The following is a 17,131-nucleotide window of genomic DNA, read 5'->3' as shown; positions in this document are numbered from 1 at the left end:
GTATTACTTTCTTTGGAAAATTGGAAGTGCAACCTGATGGAACGATGCAGTTTTGTCCAACATTACTAGTTGCGTTGGTTTTCACTGGGCAGACATAAAAAGAGGTAAGCTTTCCTGTAAGCAAACATTTCGTGTATTTCAGATTATTTTTCATTTTTCCTTTCATGTTTAGAGCCCAATATTAAAAATATTCTATGCAATGTTCAATAAATCTTGTTTTCCATAAATATTCTTACATATTATACCCTAATATTAATTTTTTAAACTAACACCATTAAAGTGTACAATTACTTAAGATGTAATACAGTGTGTGCATCATATTACTCATAGTAAAAAAATAATTACTAAAGCATACAAAACGATATGCAGCCCCATCTACCCCATCCTCATCGTGCTCTGTTTCGCTTGTAATAATGTTCAGCCGCCCAGTCTCACACACACGCACACACACAAATGTTTCCACCCTCTTCAACAGCACTTTTATGACAACAGTACCCACTACGTGTGTGTAATATGCCCATTACAAAGGGCATACACTAATGTGTATGCCCTTTGTAATGGGTGGCATGCTTTAAACCAGCAGCAATTACGTGCGTGATACTTCTTCGAAGTTGCGATGCACCCACTACGTGTTCGTAAGAGAATACGCGCAGTAATATGTACGACTTTTGTAATGGGTGGCCGTCTTTAAAACCACCAACTCGTTATGCAGTTCACATGGTGTGACGCCCGTTGGCAATATATGCTTGTACCCCGTTTTACCGGTTTTACTGCGATATTACATCTCGTACTGTGACACCTGTACACAGGATGGGTATGTTTGTGACGCATTAAAGTTAATTTCAGTGCAGTGCCAAGCAATGGAGTGGCTCTGTGGTAGAACACCTGCCTGCCTCGCAGATGCCTTTGGTTCGATTCTCACTCAAGCCTAAGATTTTTTTATTATTTATTTTATATAAGATGATTTTTCGCTCACAACCAACGACGCCGATACTGAAATTTCTGCGGAACGAGCTCTTTAACGCTCTCACATTAAAATGTAGCCAATTTTTCCACAGTCACGAAAGAGTTATACCGCTGCCGAACAAACGTTCATCATACCCAGTACGTCTGCTCAACTGTTTGCACCATGAGGCCCTTTTGTACAAGTAATTACCATAGGTTAAAGTATAAGTGTTCACGAAGCATTCACAACAAAACGTAGATATTTGCAACTTAAAACACCTTGCTGTCCGATTCCATGTACGGGCAACACCACCTAGATTACTGGCTCGGGCTCCTGTCGGGCCCTATCTGCGGTCGAACCGGGCCGGGCCGGGTACGTGAAATTTTTTTTTCTCGGGTTCGAGCCGGGCCCGGGCATTGCTTTGACACTGGGCCGGGCTCGGGCGGGTAAACGTCATGGCCCGTGCAGTGCTCTAGATGGCAGTGCCAGAAGTTGAGCGCACTGTAAATGTACTGACAAGCGCCAAACACCAGAAAAAGATAAAGCTCCTCAGAATTTCATTTATATAAAAAAATAAAACATTTCTCACAAAAAAATACATCGCAGCAGCAGCAGCAAAGAAGAAAAGTGCAGTGAAAAGTGCAGTGAAAAGTGCAGTGCTCTTCACACTGCCATGTTTTCTACTTCAGACTTGTGTAACACGGCTGTCTCATAACAAAAAACTGCTATGAACATAATGCATTAAAACCCACATCACAGAAAAGTGCCAGTCAATATGCACCCAGAAAGTGTACAATACATTGCAATGCCGGAGCAGCTGGAACAACTTACTCAGCTCTTACAATCACAAACCATGGTGCTTTAATAGAGTTTGCATGCTTAGTCAAATGCAAGCACTGACTGGAGAAAGTTGCTAGAGCTATGGTATATGAACACTCGCACTTTAAACAGGAGATGACGACAACACAGTTTCTTGGGAAACCTCCAAAATGAGTGTACATTTTCACACAGCTGTGGGAAAAAGTAGACTTAAATACAGTGACATTTCTCCCGTAAAAAACCTTCATGCCTCACTGCTGAACATACAAGTGCTGCAAAACGAGAAGCATCACTGTGTCAACCACGGAATATAACTTTGCAGTTTAAAACACGCTTCAAGCATCCCTTTTGCCATAACAGGCACTGCAAACAATAAAATGATAGTCAAGCTGTCAAAAAAAAAAAAAATATTGACATGCATGGTTAATTAAGAAATAAATGCAGCATGTCGAGGTAATTTGGGCCCATCAATCAAAGTGCATCCTCTACTAAACATGTGCTGTTGCAATGATTCCAAACAACCACCACTCCAAGCAACAAATGATACAACTAGTGTTAGCATGAAGGAGCAATTTTCTGTATGATGCAAGCATGGCAAAATGAAATAGCTCAGTGATGATATGCAAGGATGAAACAGACTGGATGTAGAGTGATTTTATGCACCTAACACGATGTAAATAGCAGCAGTACATGAAAAGGACAAATATGTAAGCAAGTGTGCAGGCAACTTGGGTAGAAAAATTCTACAGCACCCAGAGAGCCCAAGAGACCCACCTGCAAGACAAAGCAAGATGAAGCCACTAGTTCTGGTAGCAGCTGCATATCACCATGATACTGTAAAAAGTTACACCACCATGTAATCGTAAAAAGTATGACTTGAGAAGAGACAATAAGATGCAATTAAAAACATATTGCTATGTGGCAGTAAAGTAGCAATGGAAATTGTGAGCAGCCAACATGTTAACCGCATTTTTATACTTGCAAGCTGTATATAATATATACACATATATAAAGAGAGAGTCGGTAAAAAATAGATGAAATGCAATCGATCCGTACATCAGGTTTTGTTGGTTAATGATTCGCGTAAGCGCAAGAAAGAGATGCTACGAATGCGATTACAGTCAAACCCAACTACATCGAAATTGGGCAAATCGAATTATCCTTTATATCGAACTATTTTCGAATACTACAATGCTTTAACGTCAATGCATAGAATAATCTATGGCTACATCGAACAAAAAGAGCCAGAACACTTGCTATATCGAACATCAGGCAGCGTGAAACGCCCCAAAAAGTTGGCTTTCCGTCACAAGAATTTCTTGTTTCCTCACGGAAGACTTTCTCGCAAACATTCGGGAGGGCAAGCGGTGTGATTAGGAGAGTGCCACACAGAGCGAGTAGAAACTACCGCTTGCTATCACATGCTTTTCCCCATGATTCCTCATCGTCGGTCCCACCAGCCGGCCGTGTGGGGTCGCCGTTTGCTTCTTTTGTTAACGCGATAAATGCCGTAAAAGAAAAAAGCCATGCTGTTCTCTGCAAAGCTGGAAATAATGAATACAGTGGAAGGTGGGGGAAAGAAGACTTGCGTCTCTGCTGCATACAGCATCCCAAGAAGCACGCTGAGTATGACACTCAAAAACAAGGCCGAAACTAGGGCCAAGGCAGAATAGAGGCTTCCGGCACCTGACGACTATGTACAGCTGCGTATGAAGATGTTCAGGCGCTATTTACATTGATACCGTATTTTCTGATGTATAACCCACCCTTGCATATAACTTTGCATCACCAACTGCAAATCACGGAAAAATACAAAATAAAAAAAAATGCAAATGGTCGTGATGGCATCTTTCTTACATTATCGTGAAGCAGTACCATGAAGCCAACATGCACACCAAAATTGGCACCAAAAACGCAAGAAATTCTTCAAAAGGTTTATATTGAATTATTCGATATATCCGGGTTCGACTGTAGTACTCCTGAGTGTGCACTCATCCCAAACAGCTTAATTATACGTTTGCAGTGTGCAAGCACATGGATCATAGAATGTGCATTCCAAGCTACAGAGAGAAGTTCACTTTAACCCTACAAAACAAGCAACAAACTGTCTTCATAAAACAAGACTTTCATGCATCAAATCTGGTGAGCTCTACTGTAGCATCTGCCCAGATTCAGACCTCCCTGCATTAGCAATCACTGATCGCATACGAATCTCAACTCTGCTAAAGATGAAGAAATAACACTTCTAATGCGCAACAAGCACACTAACAAACACATGTGAAAGCAAAGGACAGCAATGCTACAGCATCCCAAGACAATGCTGCCAATGTCAAACACACCTCACTGATTTACAACAGTATAAACATGAAACGGATCAAGACAGAGAACATATACGCTTCACAAAAACTGTTCGCTGTAGCAGTGATTTTATGCACCTAACACAAAGTAAATATTCGTAGAAGCAGGCTTATTCAATTTGAAGATCCCTTTGGTGGTTGTTGACTCATGGTCAGGATGGCTAAATGTGTTCCAACCTGGTTTTTCCACAATTTTTCACATTTGGACAGCAATGAAAGTGGTGGGGCATGCTCTTCAACTTTAAAGTTACTTAAATTTCATTCTGCACCTTACAGGCTCACATTCTTTCCGAGCACTCCGTCAAGCCACTGAGGTCCACTGAGGCCACGCACAGTGATGTAAGAGGCATGTTTTGAAACGGTTCACTGTTTGAGAGTGTGGAATAAATGTTTTAAATGCCTTTCAAAAAGCAGGGCAGTACATGAAGTAGAATGATGCAGACAAGCAAAAGAGATAGCCATGTGTTTCCTTACACCCTTTAACAAAAGTAGGTTTAAAGGGACACTAATAAATGTTACCTGATGAAAATTTTGTAAATGATGAAATATTCAAACAAGATCAACACCCATCAAACATAGAGTGAAGTTCGTTGACATAATGCTGCAAGTTATGTTTTAGATTCTTGGCGAGATTCACTTCCGAGAAAACACAGCTGACATTAGCAGCCTTTAATCAAAGCAGACAATGGCTGCCCTGATAATCAGCAGATATGACGCAAGTCACAGCATATCACTTCCGAGATTTGTATGTGCACCACAGGCTCATAGTCATTTTAAGGATCTGGATGTTCCAAGTACATGTATCACTTCTGGCAAGCAGTAAAGGCACCTTTTTAAAATTTAGTTTCAGTGTCAAAAACATCTAGTACAACTGCAAGCTTTTTGTAATGCATCCACTTGCATTTGAGATTCAAAATTTCTCGTTGAATCTGCTCTACAACAACACTACTTGGAAGTTAGGCTTCTTCCATGGCTCACAATTCTGTTAAGGTTTGCATTTAATTAGATGTCACTCTTTAGTGCCTCTTTAATGTCCCTCTAAATGTCAGCAGTAACCTAAAAACATTGGTTCGGCAATCATAACTATGGTTTTGAACTCCACAATGTAATTTGACGAGGTTTCAAAAACCACGCCTTGTACATCATAGCTGCAAATATTACATTTTAGCTGAACTGACACTGCTGCAGCCACTCAACAGGGTGTCAAACTGCCACATCGTGTAAAGACAAAAACACTGTGCCATAACTTTTCGAAGGAGTGGCAGGATGCCATTTTGTGCATCAGCCTCCTGCTACGAAAAATATGAACCACACCGCTACGCGCATAGTAGCAACTTCACAAGCAAACCAAGAAAAGCCTGTAAAATGTGTTGACCATAAGCTAGGGTTTGCCGACTGTAGTGACACGATTCAATGAGTTGTACTCTATGACAGGATGGAAATATAATTAATAATGATGCTTAATAACCGTAGTTAAAGGTCACTGTTTTCTTTTTAATCAATGGGGTAAAAAAGAGATTGCTCCTCCTTTCTTCAGCAACCGTCCTATCATTTAAAACAAAATACATCATATAGGTTCTCCGAGGATGGCAGCCGTGTTTAGAAATGTACGACACTACCACAAATTGTATACACAATATAAATCTGTAAGGAAAGTACAGCACTCAAATTTCCGAGATAGGCAAGACACATTTTGGCCACATTAAGGTCACACTGACCAAGCAAAAAGCGGCAACGGTAACAAACACATATTTGACATAAAAGTCATAATCGCTAGCAATGGTACACAAGATTTCAAATCAACACTTGTATGGTTGGACGGAATTGCTGCGTGCATTTTCACACTGCTACAGTTATTTGTACAAAAACTGCTTTGAGTTTAAAACACCTAGAACAACCTTGCAGACCGCTGATAAAGGCTTTTTGTTCAATTCAAGCAAAATATGCAAACACTACCACATTTTGCTTCCATTGAAGTGCACAAACCGCAGCCTGAAAGCGGTTTTGTTGAGCTGGTGCCAGGATACTTCTGCTGCACTGTGTGCAGGAAGAGTCAGTCCACTGTGCCACACTGGGCACTTTGTCAATGAGATTTTTAAAAAAAGGCAACCATCCAAGCAAGGACCACAACCAGCAGGACAGCCACACCACCAGTCCAAGGCCGAAGTACCGATGAGGCATTGCAGCCATTACCAGTGCACGTGTAGATACAGGCTCGGTATTCCCGATCATCTCCAGGTCGTTTCACGTAATCACAGTAATGACCCCGGTCGCGAGACGAACAGAACCGGAATGTCCCAATGCGACCTGCACGTTGAGGCAAACAAGTGAGACCCAGAATATACAAGCCTGTCATGCATAGTGGCACTTTACTTATTGAATGCCACCTGTCGATAGCAATAGCTGCGCAATAGTTGGCCCAGTCGTGCCGCTGCAGTATGCGCATGCAGTAGATTCAACATTCGCAAGTCCTTGAGCAAAGTTAGCATTTTTGAGACCGGCTTGGAAGCAGCGTCGTGCCAACCCACTGCCGTGTGGCAAACAGAGAGGAGTTCCCTGATAACTTGTGTGCCTTCTTCTTTTCCTTATAGAGGAAAAAAAGGGGTTACAACACAAGGGACCATTCTTCACCGTCATGAAGTCCATGGAAGTGTGCGTAAGCCTTGAGGCACTTCACCCTCCCTGATGAAAACCACACACACACACAAAAAAAACGCCATTTCCTGCAGGAATAGCACCACACCGAGCTAATAGCGTATTTTCCTCCGAGGCATACAACAAAGAAAAAGAAAGAGAGAAATCGGCAACCACTCAGTGCGAAAGCGCATCTCGTTACTGCTGCTGCTACATGAGAAGCAACTCTTGAATAAAGGCTGCCCGCCATTATAGAAAGAAGCAACGTCAACAGTTCCACTGCTTGTGCATGGTGACGATACCCAAGCTGCATTCACAACATGCTGTGCGTGGCGATGCCAGGGCTTGACCCAATAACTCACTACAGTGAAGGCACGCATTTGTGCATTAGACAGAGGAAGTGAAACTGACAAGAACGTCATTGTAAAAGCACATCAAGAACTGTAGAATGTTGCAGCAGAACATAGCCAGCTATAAAAGCCACAGAGTTAAGTTTTCTGATGAGTGCTTGCAGGACAACTCAGCAGACATTCATTTCTGTACAGACCACGCAGACTCTAAGCTATAAAGCAGCAGCAAAAGTAGCTGGTGGCTGGTGCCATTCTCCTTCACTGCTCATTCACAAATGCAATCAGTGATGTACCTATCACAAGTAATGGTGGCATAAACTTTTTGTCTTTTTCTGGCTCCAATATTACAGTGCGTGCCCACAGATGAGCATGCAGTCACTGCATGCAAAAAGGAAGCAAGAAAACATGTGGTTATGAAGAGAAGACACATTCACAATCGGGCACTGGTTCATGTACAGATGGCGTCAAAAGTTTAGAGACCACAAGACACAAGTAAAAGTTCAATATTCCTGCTATTCAACAGGCAATGCCAAATTTAATTTTCCAGCCTCACGAGCTGTCACGTAACAAGCTGCTTGCTATGCGAGCCTCTGCATTCCAGCCAACAATATTGCTTCGTGGTCAGCTGCATGTGCAATGGAGCTATTTCTACTTTCTTCAGCTTGGCGTTAAAACTGAACGATGTGCAGCGGCTGAAACTTTGGTAGAAGATGACAGCTCCGCTCCATGCAGCACATGACGTCGCACATGCCATGGCAAAATGACGGTTGCTGGCAGTGGGTGGGGTTCATAGCCGGCAATTTTTAGGGCTCATTTTGCAACGAAATATTCTTTTACAGCCCATTTTTAATATAAGTACAGGCACAATAGAATGTCTACTTCTATATATTGCTGAAAACCAATTTTTGTTGGGTGACCGCGTCATGGCCCCTTTAAATGTTTCAAACGAACACACACAGCACATACTGGGCGTTTTTTTTTAAAGACAACTTTTTAATAAAAATCCTATGACAGTAAGGCTCCTGTCGTTTTGGCACACGAGCTCTAGGTTGAGGCAGAAATGCTTTGTGGCAGCTGAAAATCACTATTGCAACTAATTAACAAAAACTCATTAACTCTTTAATTATTGGCTTGACGGCAGTTGTTTATATTAGAAAGCTGTAGTGCATGACAATTTATGGCATACCCATTTTTTTAGAAATCAGAAAAGTTGCACGTAATTTGAGATATTCATCACTGAATTTCAAAGGCGCTATTGAAACTGATCGCGCCCAGTGCACAACAAACGCGACCACTCTGTTACGTCAGACAAACTGCCCATGACAAGGAAGTGACAAAATTTGAATGAATGTGCGTCGGGGCCATACCTTTTCGTAAAAACCGGCAAATCATCTCACTTGCACCAGCCTTACCTTTGAGTGTAGTGTTTGGTGCTTACCTGGTTCTTTGAAGCTGTGCGCAAGAAAACCACAATATCAATGTTTTCTTTCTTCGTGAAGCAAAACACTGACGGGCAGCCCCTTCTTGCAGACAGGCGAAATAGTTTTCCGCGCCTGCTTATAGTTTAAGAAAGAAAGATATAAGCATCACACATCATACCCAAAGAATAAGATGTCTACTTGTGCATTTGAGAATGCTTGCCGTTCTTCCTGGCAAGATTCTGCTTTGGTGCACTTCGATTGAAATTTCATCACTTCCTTGTCACGTGTAGTTCCTGTCTTACATAACAGAAAGGCTGCGTTTCCTGCACCCCGGGTGCAGTCAGTTTCGATATCGTCCTTAAGATTTGATGATGAATATCTCGAATTACGTGCAACTTTCAGGATTTCTAAAAAATGGGTATGCCATAAATTGGCATGCACTGCAACTTTCCATTATAAATGACTGCCCTTAAGTGAATAATTAGAAAGTTAATAATTAAAAAGTTGACAAAACTACAATTCCGCAAAATCTGCTTCTCACTGCTGCTTCTCACTGCATCGTGTAAACTGCTGACCTTTATCGAAATTGATAGTTACGCCAGCTGGCCGAGTCCCCCGATAGCGTTTGTGCCATTTTTCACTTTTTCGTTTGTCATTGTTTACCTGCCTATATATTCGCTGCCTTTCCAATAAAGAAACCATTTGACAGTCAGTGCTGTGTCCTGAGCACTCATCGTCTTATTTTCTGCACTTTTCTGCCACAATTGTCATGAACCAACTAGCCCACCATTGTTAATTAATGAGTTTTTGTTAATTATTCACATCAATGTCATTTTAGTTGTGGTAAAGTATTTCTGCCTCGACATAGAGTTCATGTGCGAAAATGACAGGAGCCCGACTCTCGTAGAATTAGTCAAAAATCTGTATTGTCTAAAAAAAAACACCAGGTAGATCATGCAGTGGTGGTCACATCTTTAAAGTATGAAATGGCTGCTTGGTGTGAAAATGGTCTAAATTTGAAAAAGAAAGTCGGCCATGGTTCCTTTGGAGAAAATAGCACTTCGTCAAGGTCACATATGCCCATGCCCTATGTAACACGCACTAGTTTCACTAACCATGGCATGTGATTTCAGTTAATCATCGAATGCAGAATGCATGATGCTACCACTGGTAATATGTCATAAGGCAAAACAGAGAGATTTAAAAAAAAAAGAGGTAGGATAAGACAGAACACTTGTGGCTGTTTGCCGAGGCAAAAGGGGAGAGTGAAGCTCACCTCTTGGCCGCCACAGAACATGTCAATTTATTCTAATAAAAAAAAAATATATGATCCGTGATATCAGTGAAGTTTTCCCTAGGTGGCACCTTACAACCTTCAGTGCACAAAAAGTAAATTCACAACGAGGTCTGGTGAGAGCTAAAGAAATTGCTAAGGTGACAGCATCCCCGATTCATATTTAGGATAAGAAGTGTGAGACTGAAAGCGTAGAGTCATCACCCTTAGGTTCAGCTATGCAAGATTCCTATTAGCAGTGCTATCAAATACAAGATTCACAACAGTGGTCGACCAAGAAACAAGGTCCTGTTTCCCTACTTGCCAATGAAACGCAATCGTGACAACTCACCCCCATACATGCCTGTGGCCTTGATGCAGTAGTTGGCCTCATACAGGTTGTCACAGCTCGTTGGCTCTGGTGAATTGTTATGGTCCCACAGCTCCGAGCAGTGCAGGTGTTGATTGGAATCGCACTGATGGCAATAAATGGCTTCAACTGGAACACAGTAACACACATAGTGCCTCATGCAGCTGCAGAGTTTGAGCAAATGCACCAACAAAACACAATAAATACTGCACAACTTCTCACGTCCTATTGCCATTTGCTTCCACTCCAACACACGCGCTAATGAAATGTGTATTAAGCAACACCTGCCGCTACAATCATACCTCATTTATCTGCGCAAACAATGCCCCCAAAACGTATGCACCTACCGGTGACTTGATGCACAAACAAGCAGCACACATAAATATTGCATGTACTATGTCCAACAAGTACTGTACTCAAATTCCATCTACACTTTTCTGACTTGTCTCTATGCAATGCAACTGCCTCACCAGAGAGCTCGCCCTCGTCCCACTACCCCTATCTAGTACACTCTAATCGGGGCAAGTGTCCCTGCAGACACTGTTGCAGATCCAGGTAGGGATTGTGGAATCAGTAAGCAGTTTGAGCTGGAATTTTCAGTGGCAGCTGCAAGCTGTTTGCCTTTGGCACCTGAACGGTTTCATCGTTTGTCGCGAGCATTAAAGTCCCCAAGGATTACGAGTTCCTTTCCTTGGGCTAATTTGCAGGCGCCCTAGGCGAGGGCATGGAAGTCTGTGGCTTTTTGCTTCGGTGCGCTATATACACTGACAATGATCATGCTTCACTTCTCGGCTTTCGTTTTGCGCCTGAGAACTAGCTCCACTATCACATGGTCTACGTTAGTGTCTGGGATGTTGCCCAGGCCAACTGTGGTTAGTGCTTTGTTAAACAGGACAGCTGCTCTGCCCTCTGTCGGGCTACCATAGGACTCATAGCATGGAAATGTGGGTGACGTGCCAAGCTCCTGTAGCGCTAGACATCTGGCTGAGCAAGGTGTGTATTAATGTAATGTTGGAGGAAGCTCCATTTCCTGCGTAAGCCGCTGCAGCTCCATTGCCAGACTTCTAAATGTTCGCCAATGGGAGGGGTTGTGCTACCCACGGCTCATTCGTAGTGTGGAAAGACGTGGGTGTCAAGATGTCCGCTTGCGAGGACAATGTGGGAGTGAGGGTGAGGCTGCCGGGCATCGACACAGGTGTGGAGAAGAGTTTGGAGGCATGCAACTCCAGGCTTAGTCTGTGGGGGACTTGATCTGTTGTGGTGCGAGAGCTAAGGGTGGCCCTCTTCCTTCGTATATTGCCGCCTGTTTCAGCAATTTGGACCTCGACGCGTGTCTTGAGGGAGTCGAGGCGTTCTCCAAACTGGGTGAAGTGATGTGCGAAGACTGTACTGAATTGGTGGGAGAGCATAGAGAGCATCTCGTGTATCTCTTCGCATGTGACTGCACAGAGTGAGAATCGATAGCGCCATTTTAGGGGTTGCCTGTCTATCGGGGGTAGTTTGGGGGTGGTGTTCTGGGGAGTCTGGTGGCAATCCAAGATGCACCATGAGGGCGTGGAGTTGGGCGCTGTCCCCTGGTCCGACGCGCCTTGATGGCCGCTGGCTCCTGTTTGAGCTTTACGTTTTCCGCGAGAAGGTGTTCATATGCGGTGCACTGAGTGTCAGGCGGAGCGATGGGTTCTGACCAGTTCTACTTGTTATTGGTGCCAACTGAAGGAGTGGAGTTCACTCAACCAGTCAAGCAGTGCACACTGAAGGCGACAGCTTCCAACTCAGAATACGGTCCCTGGATACTCTGCACCTATGCCACCACTTCCGACGGAATTTTCAGCCGTGCTGCTATTAATAGATCAGCTCCTCCTCTATTTCCTCAATGCCAGTCAGATGCACCCGATCCAATCGTTCACCACCCTCTTCTTTCGTCCCTTCCTACTCTCCCTCGCCGGCTAGCCTTCGCGCCTGCTTTGCATTCATGGGGAAGAGTACCCTTTAGTGGCGTCCCACGACGGATGTCAGATGAGGTAATTTTTCGTTCAGTTGTGTTTATGTCCATGGGGCAGCGTCTTGAATCCCCCATGGTTACTATGTTGGCTGTCACGCTGGCTCTCAAGAGACACTGTGTTTTAAGGTGGCACGTCTCCGTTCATGGCGATATGCGGGCAACCAACGTGGGCCCGTCACTGCAACACTGCTGCATGCGTGCTGGCTTAAAGATATGCCACACAAGCGCCGTGAAGCGGCAGCGGCATTGCTTCGAGACACAAAGGCGCATCTGCCGCATCTCCACAGGAACACGCTCAGACACACGTGTGACAAAAGCAGCCGTACCCTTTAGGTGGCGTCACACTACAAAAATTCCCTGAATTAAGGTGAACCAACGGTTCCCATAAAGGAGCAAGCGTTTGCACTGGCATTGAAAAAATAGAGGATGCATTGGGTAGACATGCAAAAATGCATAAAGTCTAACACAAAAAACATGCAGTGCAACTTGCATTATCTCAAGGCAGCTGCCTTCAACAATCTGAAGACAAGGCAGCATGCAGATAGCCACACAGGGGAGAAAAAAAAAGAACACACTACTCACTTGCGAGGATTTTAAAATGGCACATAAAGATGAACTGCAGCATAGGTGCCATAAAGAGAAAATGAAAGTGGGCATGTTATTGCAGATGTATACAGCCAGCAAGCAATTTTAAACCCAAAGCATTTCTTAGCAAACCAAACACACTTTGACCATTTCTGTCTATCTAGCCATCTAAGTCCTGGTCGTCTCCTTAAAATTGGCATAGGAAGACGTGCGTGTATGAGGAACATGACTGACAGGTCCGGACATGAATAACATGACATGCCTATTGTGTATGTCATGAAACTGTTTCCCCCAATCATATGTGGTGCATACCCGCATACCACAGCCCTTGGTATGTGGGTACATAGCCACAGGTGAAACACAAGAACAGCGAAAATAGACATTGAAAGTTTCATGAGACAATATAAATACAGTTAAAACTCAATCTAACGAAACCCAATATTACAAAGTTTTCTGATATAACGAAGAAATTTTCATTCCCTGACAAATACCCATAATGTTCATGGTTGTCATCAACCCGAATTAACAAACTAACCTGGGCCATAAAACACAATTTAACGAAGTTTTTCCTGAAATAATTGAGTAAAGAAGTGGTGCTTTCCTTCTAATTTGACAGAGACTGGTACTATCGTTTGGTGTGTGCTCTAATGCTATCACGTTAAAACGTCTAGGCGTTCTAGTGGTGGCCCTAGCTTTATTTTGATGAGGCTGCACGCCTCGCCCATGCAAGAAACAATGAATTTGTATTCAGTAGTGTGCTCTTACGTATCGGATGGTGGCGCTAGAGGCAGTGGTGTAGCTATTATTTGATGGTTTATGCAGCAGATTGCACTGATCGTCTCCACGATCATTTTAATGCAGGAAACAAATGCGCTGTAACAACCCTCAGCCAGAAACCACGCAGCACAGACCCACCGTATGCACGTGGCACAAAGCAAAAAAAATATGGCATAGGCCACTCCTCGTTGACTGCTTCGCATGAAATAGATTTCAAGAGTGCGTGGGATCTGCCGGAATTTTTTTGATGTCCAGTCTGAGCCTGAAAATAACGTGCTTAAAGGGACTGTCTACCGCTCGGAAAAATTTTTCTGATTGTGGTAAAATGAGAAGATCGTTCGTCACATCAGCGGCAACGAGCATGCTTATGCCCCATAAAAAAGGAATTATATTTTTAATTTGATGTTGAAAATTGTGAAAGAATGACCGCTAGCGTTACCCAACGGCGATGTGGTCAATCTACTGGTAGGACAAGAAATCCTCGCAGGTAGACTCATTTTGCTTAAAAACAAACATGTATAACTTGAAATTGTATTTTACGCACTTGAGGCAGTTTTCGGCTGCGTCAGAGAGTAATTATTTGCTTTTTTGTCTCTCACGCACCCAAAAAGGCACCCGGTGGCGCTGCTAGCGGCGCCATCTTCGATTTCGTCTGCTTCAACTCATGCGCTATGCCATGCGGCTCTCCGCGCTGGTCGTACTGTGCCGCTGTATTGTCGTTAGGATGTCTCATATGTGTTGCGCTGTGAAGGCGTGCATTTATTGTCACTTTTTGATGAATAGACTTGGCATTGCGGCAGCAGTGCTAAAATAAACGCATAGACTGCGATTACAGCAAAACAAGTGTTCTGTATTCGTATAATAAGGCTTCATTTAACCGCTAGCGCGCTGAAAACGACTGTTACATTTATTACAACAGTGTTCAGCGAAAATAAAGTAATCCTACAGAAATCACATATGCTTTCGGTTTTCATTTTTACCGGCACTACAATCGCTATCGCGTCCACCAACCAGTGTTGCGGGCATTTTTCACGCCAATGGAAAAAGACCGAACGCAGATCGAAAAAGTCTGTTTTAAAAATTTCTACTCACTTTCCAGAGAAACCGCTGCAAGGTTGGACACTTCAGACGGTACGCTTTCTGTTTCGGTGCAAAACAGAAAAGCGATGAAGGACGGTAGACAGTCCCTTTAAGTGTATTACTGGCGTACTCCCAGCTTGTAGAAACTAGTGTTTCATCAGCTGGGGTGCAATCGCGGAACGATGCTATTTCCGATTCCAATGCCACATTCTATGCTATTCTTATCATCCACCACTAGCGGCTGGCTGATCGCGTTGATAACGCGGACCGACCGTCGTTCTGACCATTGGCCAAGCGCGAAAAGCACGAAAAGCATTGGAATAAAAAATAGAATCGTTCCGCGATAGCACCCCTGCTGTCTGATGGTTGCAAATAGAAACGTGCAACCAATATTACTTGATTGAAGATTTCCGCCACCAACTGACATTAGGACCGTTGATTAGGACAGCAAGATTTTTTGTTTTCTGCAACAACAGCGTAAACGAGTCACCGATTGTTTTCACGCTACGCCAAGGCGGTTGCGCGCGTGCGTCCAGCCGTAAACAGAATATGCTTGACAGGTCGACGGCGTCAGCAGCGAGTGGCAACGCCCGCGTTTATGAAGTGAATTGATGCGGAATGAAGCGTGGCGCGCGGATATATTAACAGGATGGAGGGAGAGGCAAGCATTGCGCTCCCTCTATTGCGAGATGAAACAAATGCTACATACCAATCCAGCAAAAAAAAAAAAAAAAAAACTTAATGCTGCTTGAAAATGGGAAGAGCCATGCAGCGAAACTGACCTGCGACCTCTGACGACCGTTGTAACTAAACAGCAGTCGGCTAGCTGCGGTTCAAAAATAATTTGACGCATTGCCGATGTTGTTCGAAACGTAATACGGTATAGGTAACGTGTTTGAGGCTTAGATGAGGGTGTGACCGGATTACGAACAGGCGTCGGTTCCGCATGCCGAAAAGCAGTGTCACATTCATGAATTGTAGTAAGCAGTACAACATCCATAGCAAGACTCTTGCCTTGGAGCAGCGACGACTGATCGAAGGTTAAGAATCTAGCTACGGTTTGAAAAAATGGGAAAAAATAACGTGCTCACCTGATGCCAAGAAGCTACTCATAACCGTCGCCACCGTTACAAGTAGCCACCACACCGACGCCATCGTCGAGAAATGTTCGATTGGTCAACGCACTCAAACTACGTGCCTAATAATATCACGTAAGTTTCGTGAAAACGATAGTGAAAGTGGCTTGTTGACACCGCATTCCACAGTCACTCCAGACCCCAACACAGCCGCCAAGAGTGGAGAGCCGCCGCCGTTGCCGCCGTCGGTTCTGTAGTTGTAGCTTCCACCACACCACAAACTTTTGGCGCTTGTTAACATACACATTCTAGGCCACGGTGGAAGAATAAGAGAGGTGTACGAACTGCATAGAGAGAGAGCATGACACACCCTTGTTGTAGTTGCTGGTTCTCGACGATAGATGACGTTGGTTGTTGCGGGCCTATTTTGCGCATTGAGAACTAGGAAAATCTGAGGCTTACGGGCGCGCTTTTGCGAGAATGTACGTGCCATAATGGGAAGAAAATGTTTTTTACCCCGTTGCGATACAGCTAGGGGACAAGACGTGCCAGGAAATGTTCTCGTTGTTTTGTGCATTAAGAGACACCGATCTTCTGAACAAGTGGAGGTGGGCAATCTCGAGGAAGGATCGAGCAGATCGAGTCTGTCTACGAAAGACATTTCGAGCCCAAACTCGTATGCAAAGAATGGTGAACGTGCCGTGACGGGCGATATTGTTAAAGGGTGCTGTGCCGACAAAGTTTGGTCCTTTAATTAAGGGAACAATCAATGGTGTTGACGTGCTCACTTGCAGTAGTTATAACAAGTCATATAACAAGCATCGTAAATTTTTTTGCATTAGCAATCAAGCTTAACTGCAATGAGCCAGTACTGAGGCTTTTTGATTGAGCGTTGATACCGCTCTTGACCATCGTCTCTTTTCTCTGCAGTCTGCGCAGCGTATATGAATATGACGCACGTACGCTGCTTGGCGATACATGCATACTTGCACAATCACCAAAGTATTAAATATTTTATTTTGCTCATATTTTGTAACTTTTCACGGTTGTTTTAAAGAGAGTCAAGAAAATTTTGGCGGAAGCGCAACGCGTACGCAGTTATTTCGCTGCTTTACCATAAATGTCCATAAAGTTTTCACCAGGCCTTGGCATACCTGCAGCTCTTGTGTAGTGCAGAGATCGATGTACAGTCGCCCATTTTTTTTAACCTGAACGCGCGAGAATCGACCGCCGAGTTGATAAGCGCCGTACAACGGAGCGCAGCGGCGAAATGAACGAGAATGCGCGCTATAAGCAGTCCTGCGCAGCTGTCGTCTGCTAGGCTTTTCCGGGAATCGGACACGAGCCCCGCTAGCCCCGCTTCTTTCGAGCACCACATGGGCCTCAAGATCTTTGAGTGGCGCCCTCTCGCGTGTGACGTCAGAGAGGGGACTCGGGTGCC

General features: G+C 44.0%; 1 protein-coding gene across 1 annotated transcript; it reads right to left on the bottom strand.

The window, feature by feature from the left end:
• Positions 1 to 1,492: 1,492 nt before the first annotated feature.
• On the bottom strand, positions 1,493 to 15,938 carry LOC119392017 (uncharacterized). The gene is made up of 3 exons (XM_037659655.2): positions 15,706 to 15,938; positions 10,153 to 10,299; positions 1,493 to 6,429 (listed from the first exon to the last, which is right to left on the bottom strand). Exons 1-3 carry the CDS (start codon positions 15,767 to 15,769, stop codon positions 6,218 to 6,220), a joined length of 423 nt encoding a protein of 140 aa, XP_037515583.1. The 5' UTR covers positions 15,770 to 15,938; the 3' UTR covers positions 1,493 to 6,217.
• Positions 15,939 to 17,131: the final 1,193 nt, after the last annotated feature.

This window comes from Rhipicephalus sanguineus, chromosome 1 (assembly GCF_013339695.2).
Source record: "Rhipicephalus sanguineus isolate Rsan-2018 chromosome 1, BIME_Rsan_1.4, whole genome shotgun sequence".
Lineage (NCBI taxonomy): Eukaryota > Metazoa > Arthropoda > Arachnida > Ixodida > Ixodidae > Rhipicephalus > Rhipicephalus sanguineus.
This window is presented reverse-complemented; position numbering and strand designations above follow the sequence as displayed.

What these genes read in the sequence shown, in the direction of transcription:
- LOC119392017 (XM_037659655.2), bottom strand. Translation starts at nt 15,769, where the DNA reads ATGGCGTCGGTGTGGTGGCTACTTGTAACGGTGGCGACGGTTATGAGT. An exon ending in GAGTAGCTTCTTGGCATCAG is followed by an intron (nt 10,300 to 15,705) that starts GTGAGCACGTTA and finishes ACTGTGTTCCAG; the next exon opens with TTGAAGCCATTTATTGCCAT. An exon ending in GGCCACAGGCATGTATGGGG is followed by an intron (nt 6,430 to 10,152) that starts GTGAGTTGTCAC and finishes CTCAACGTGCAG; the next exon opens with GTCGCATTGGGACATTCCGG.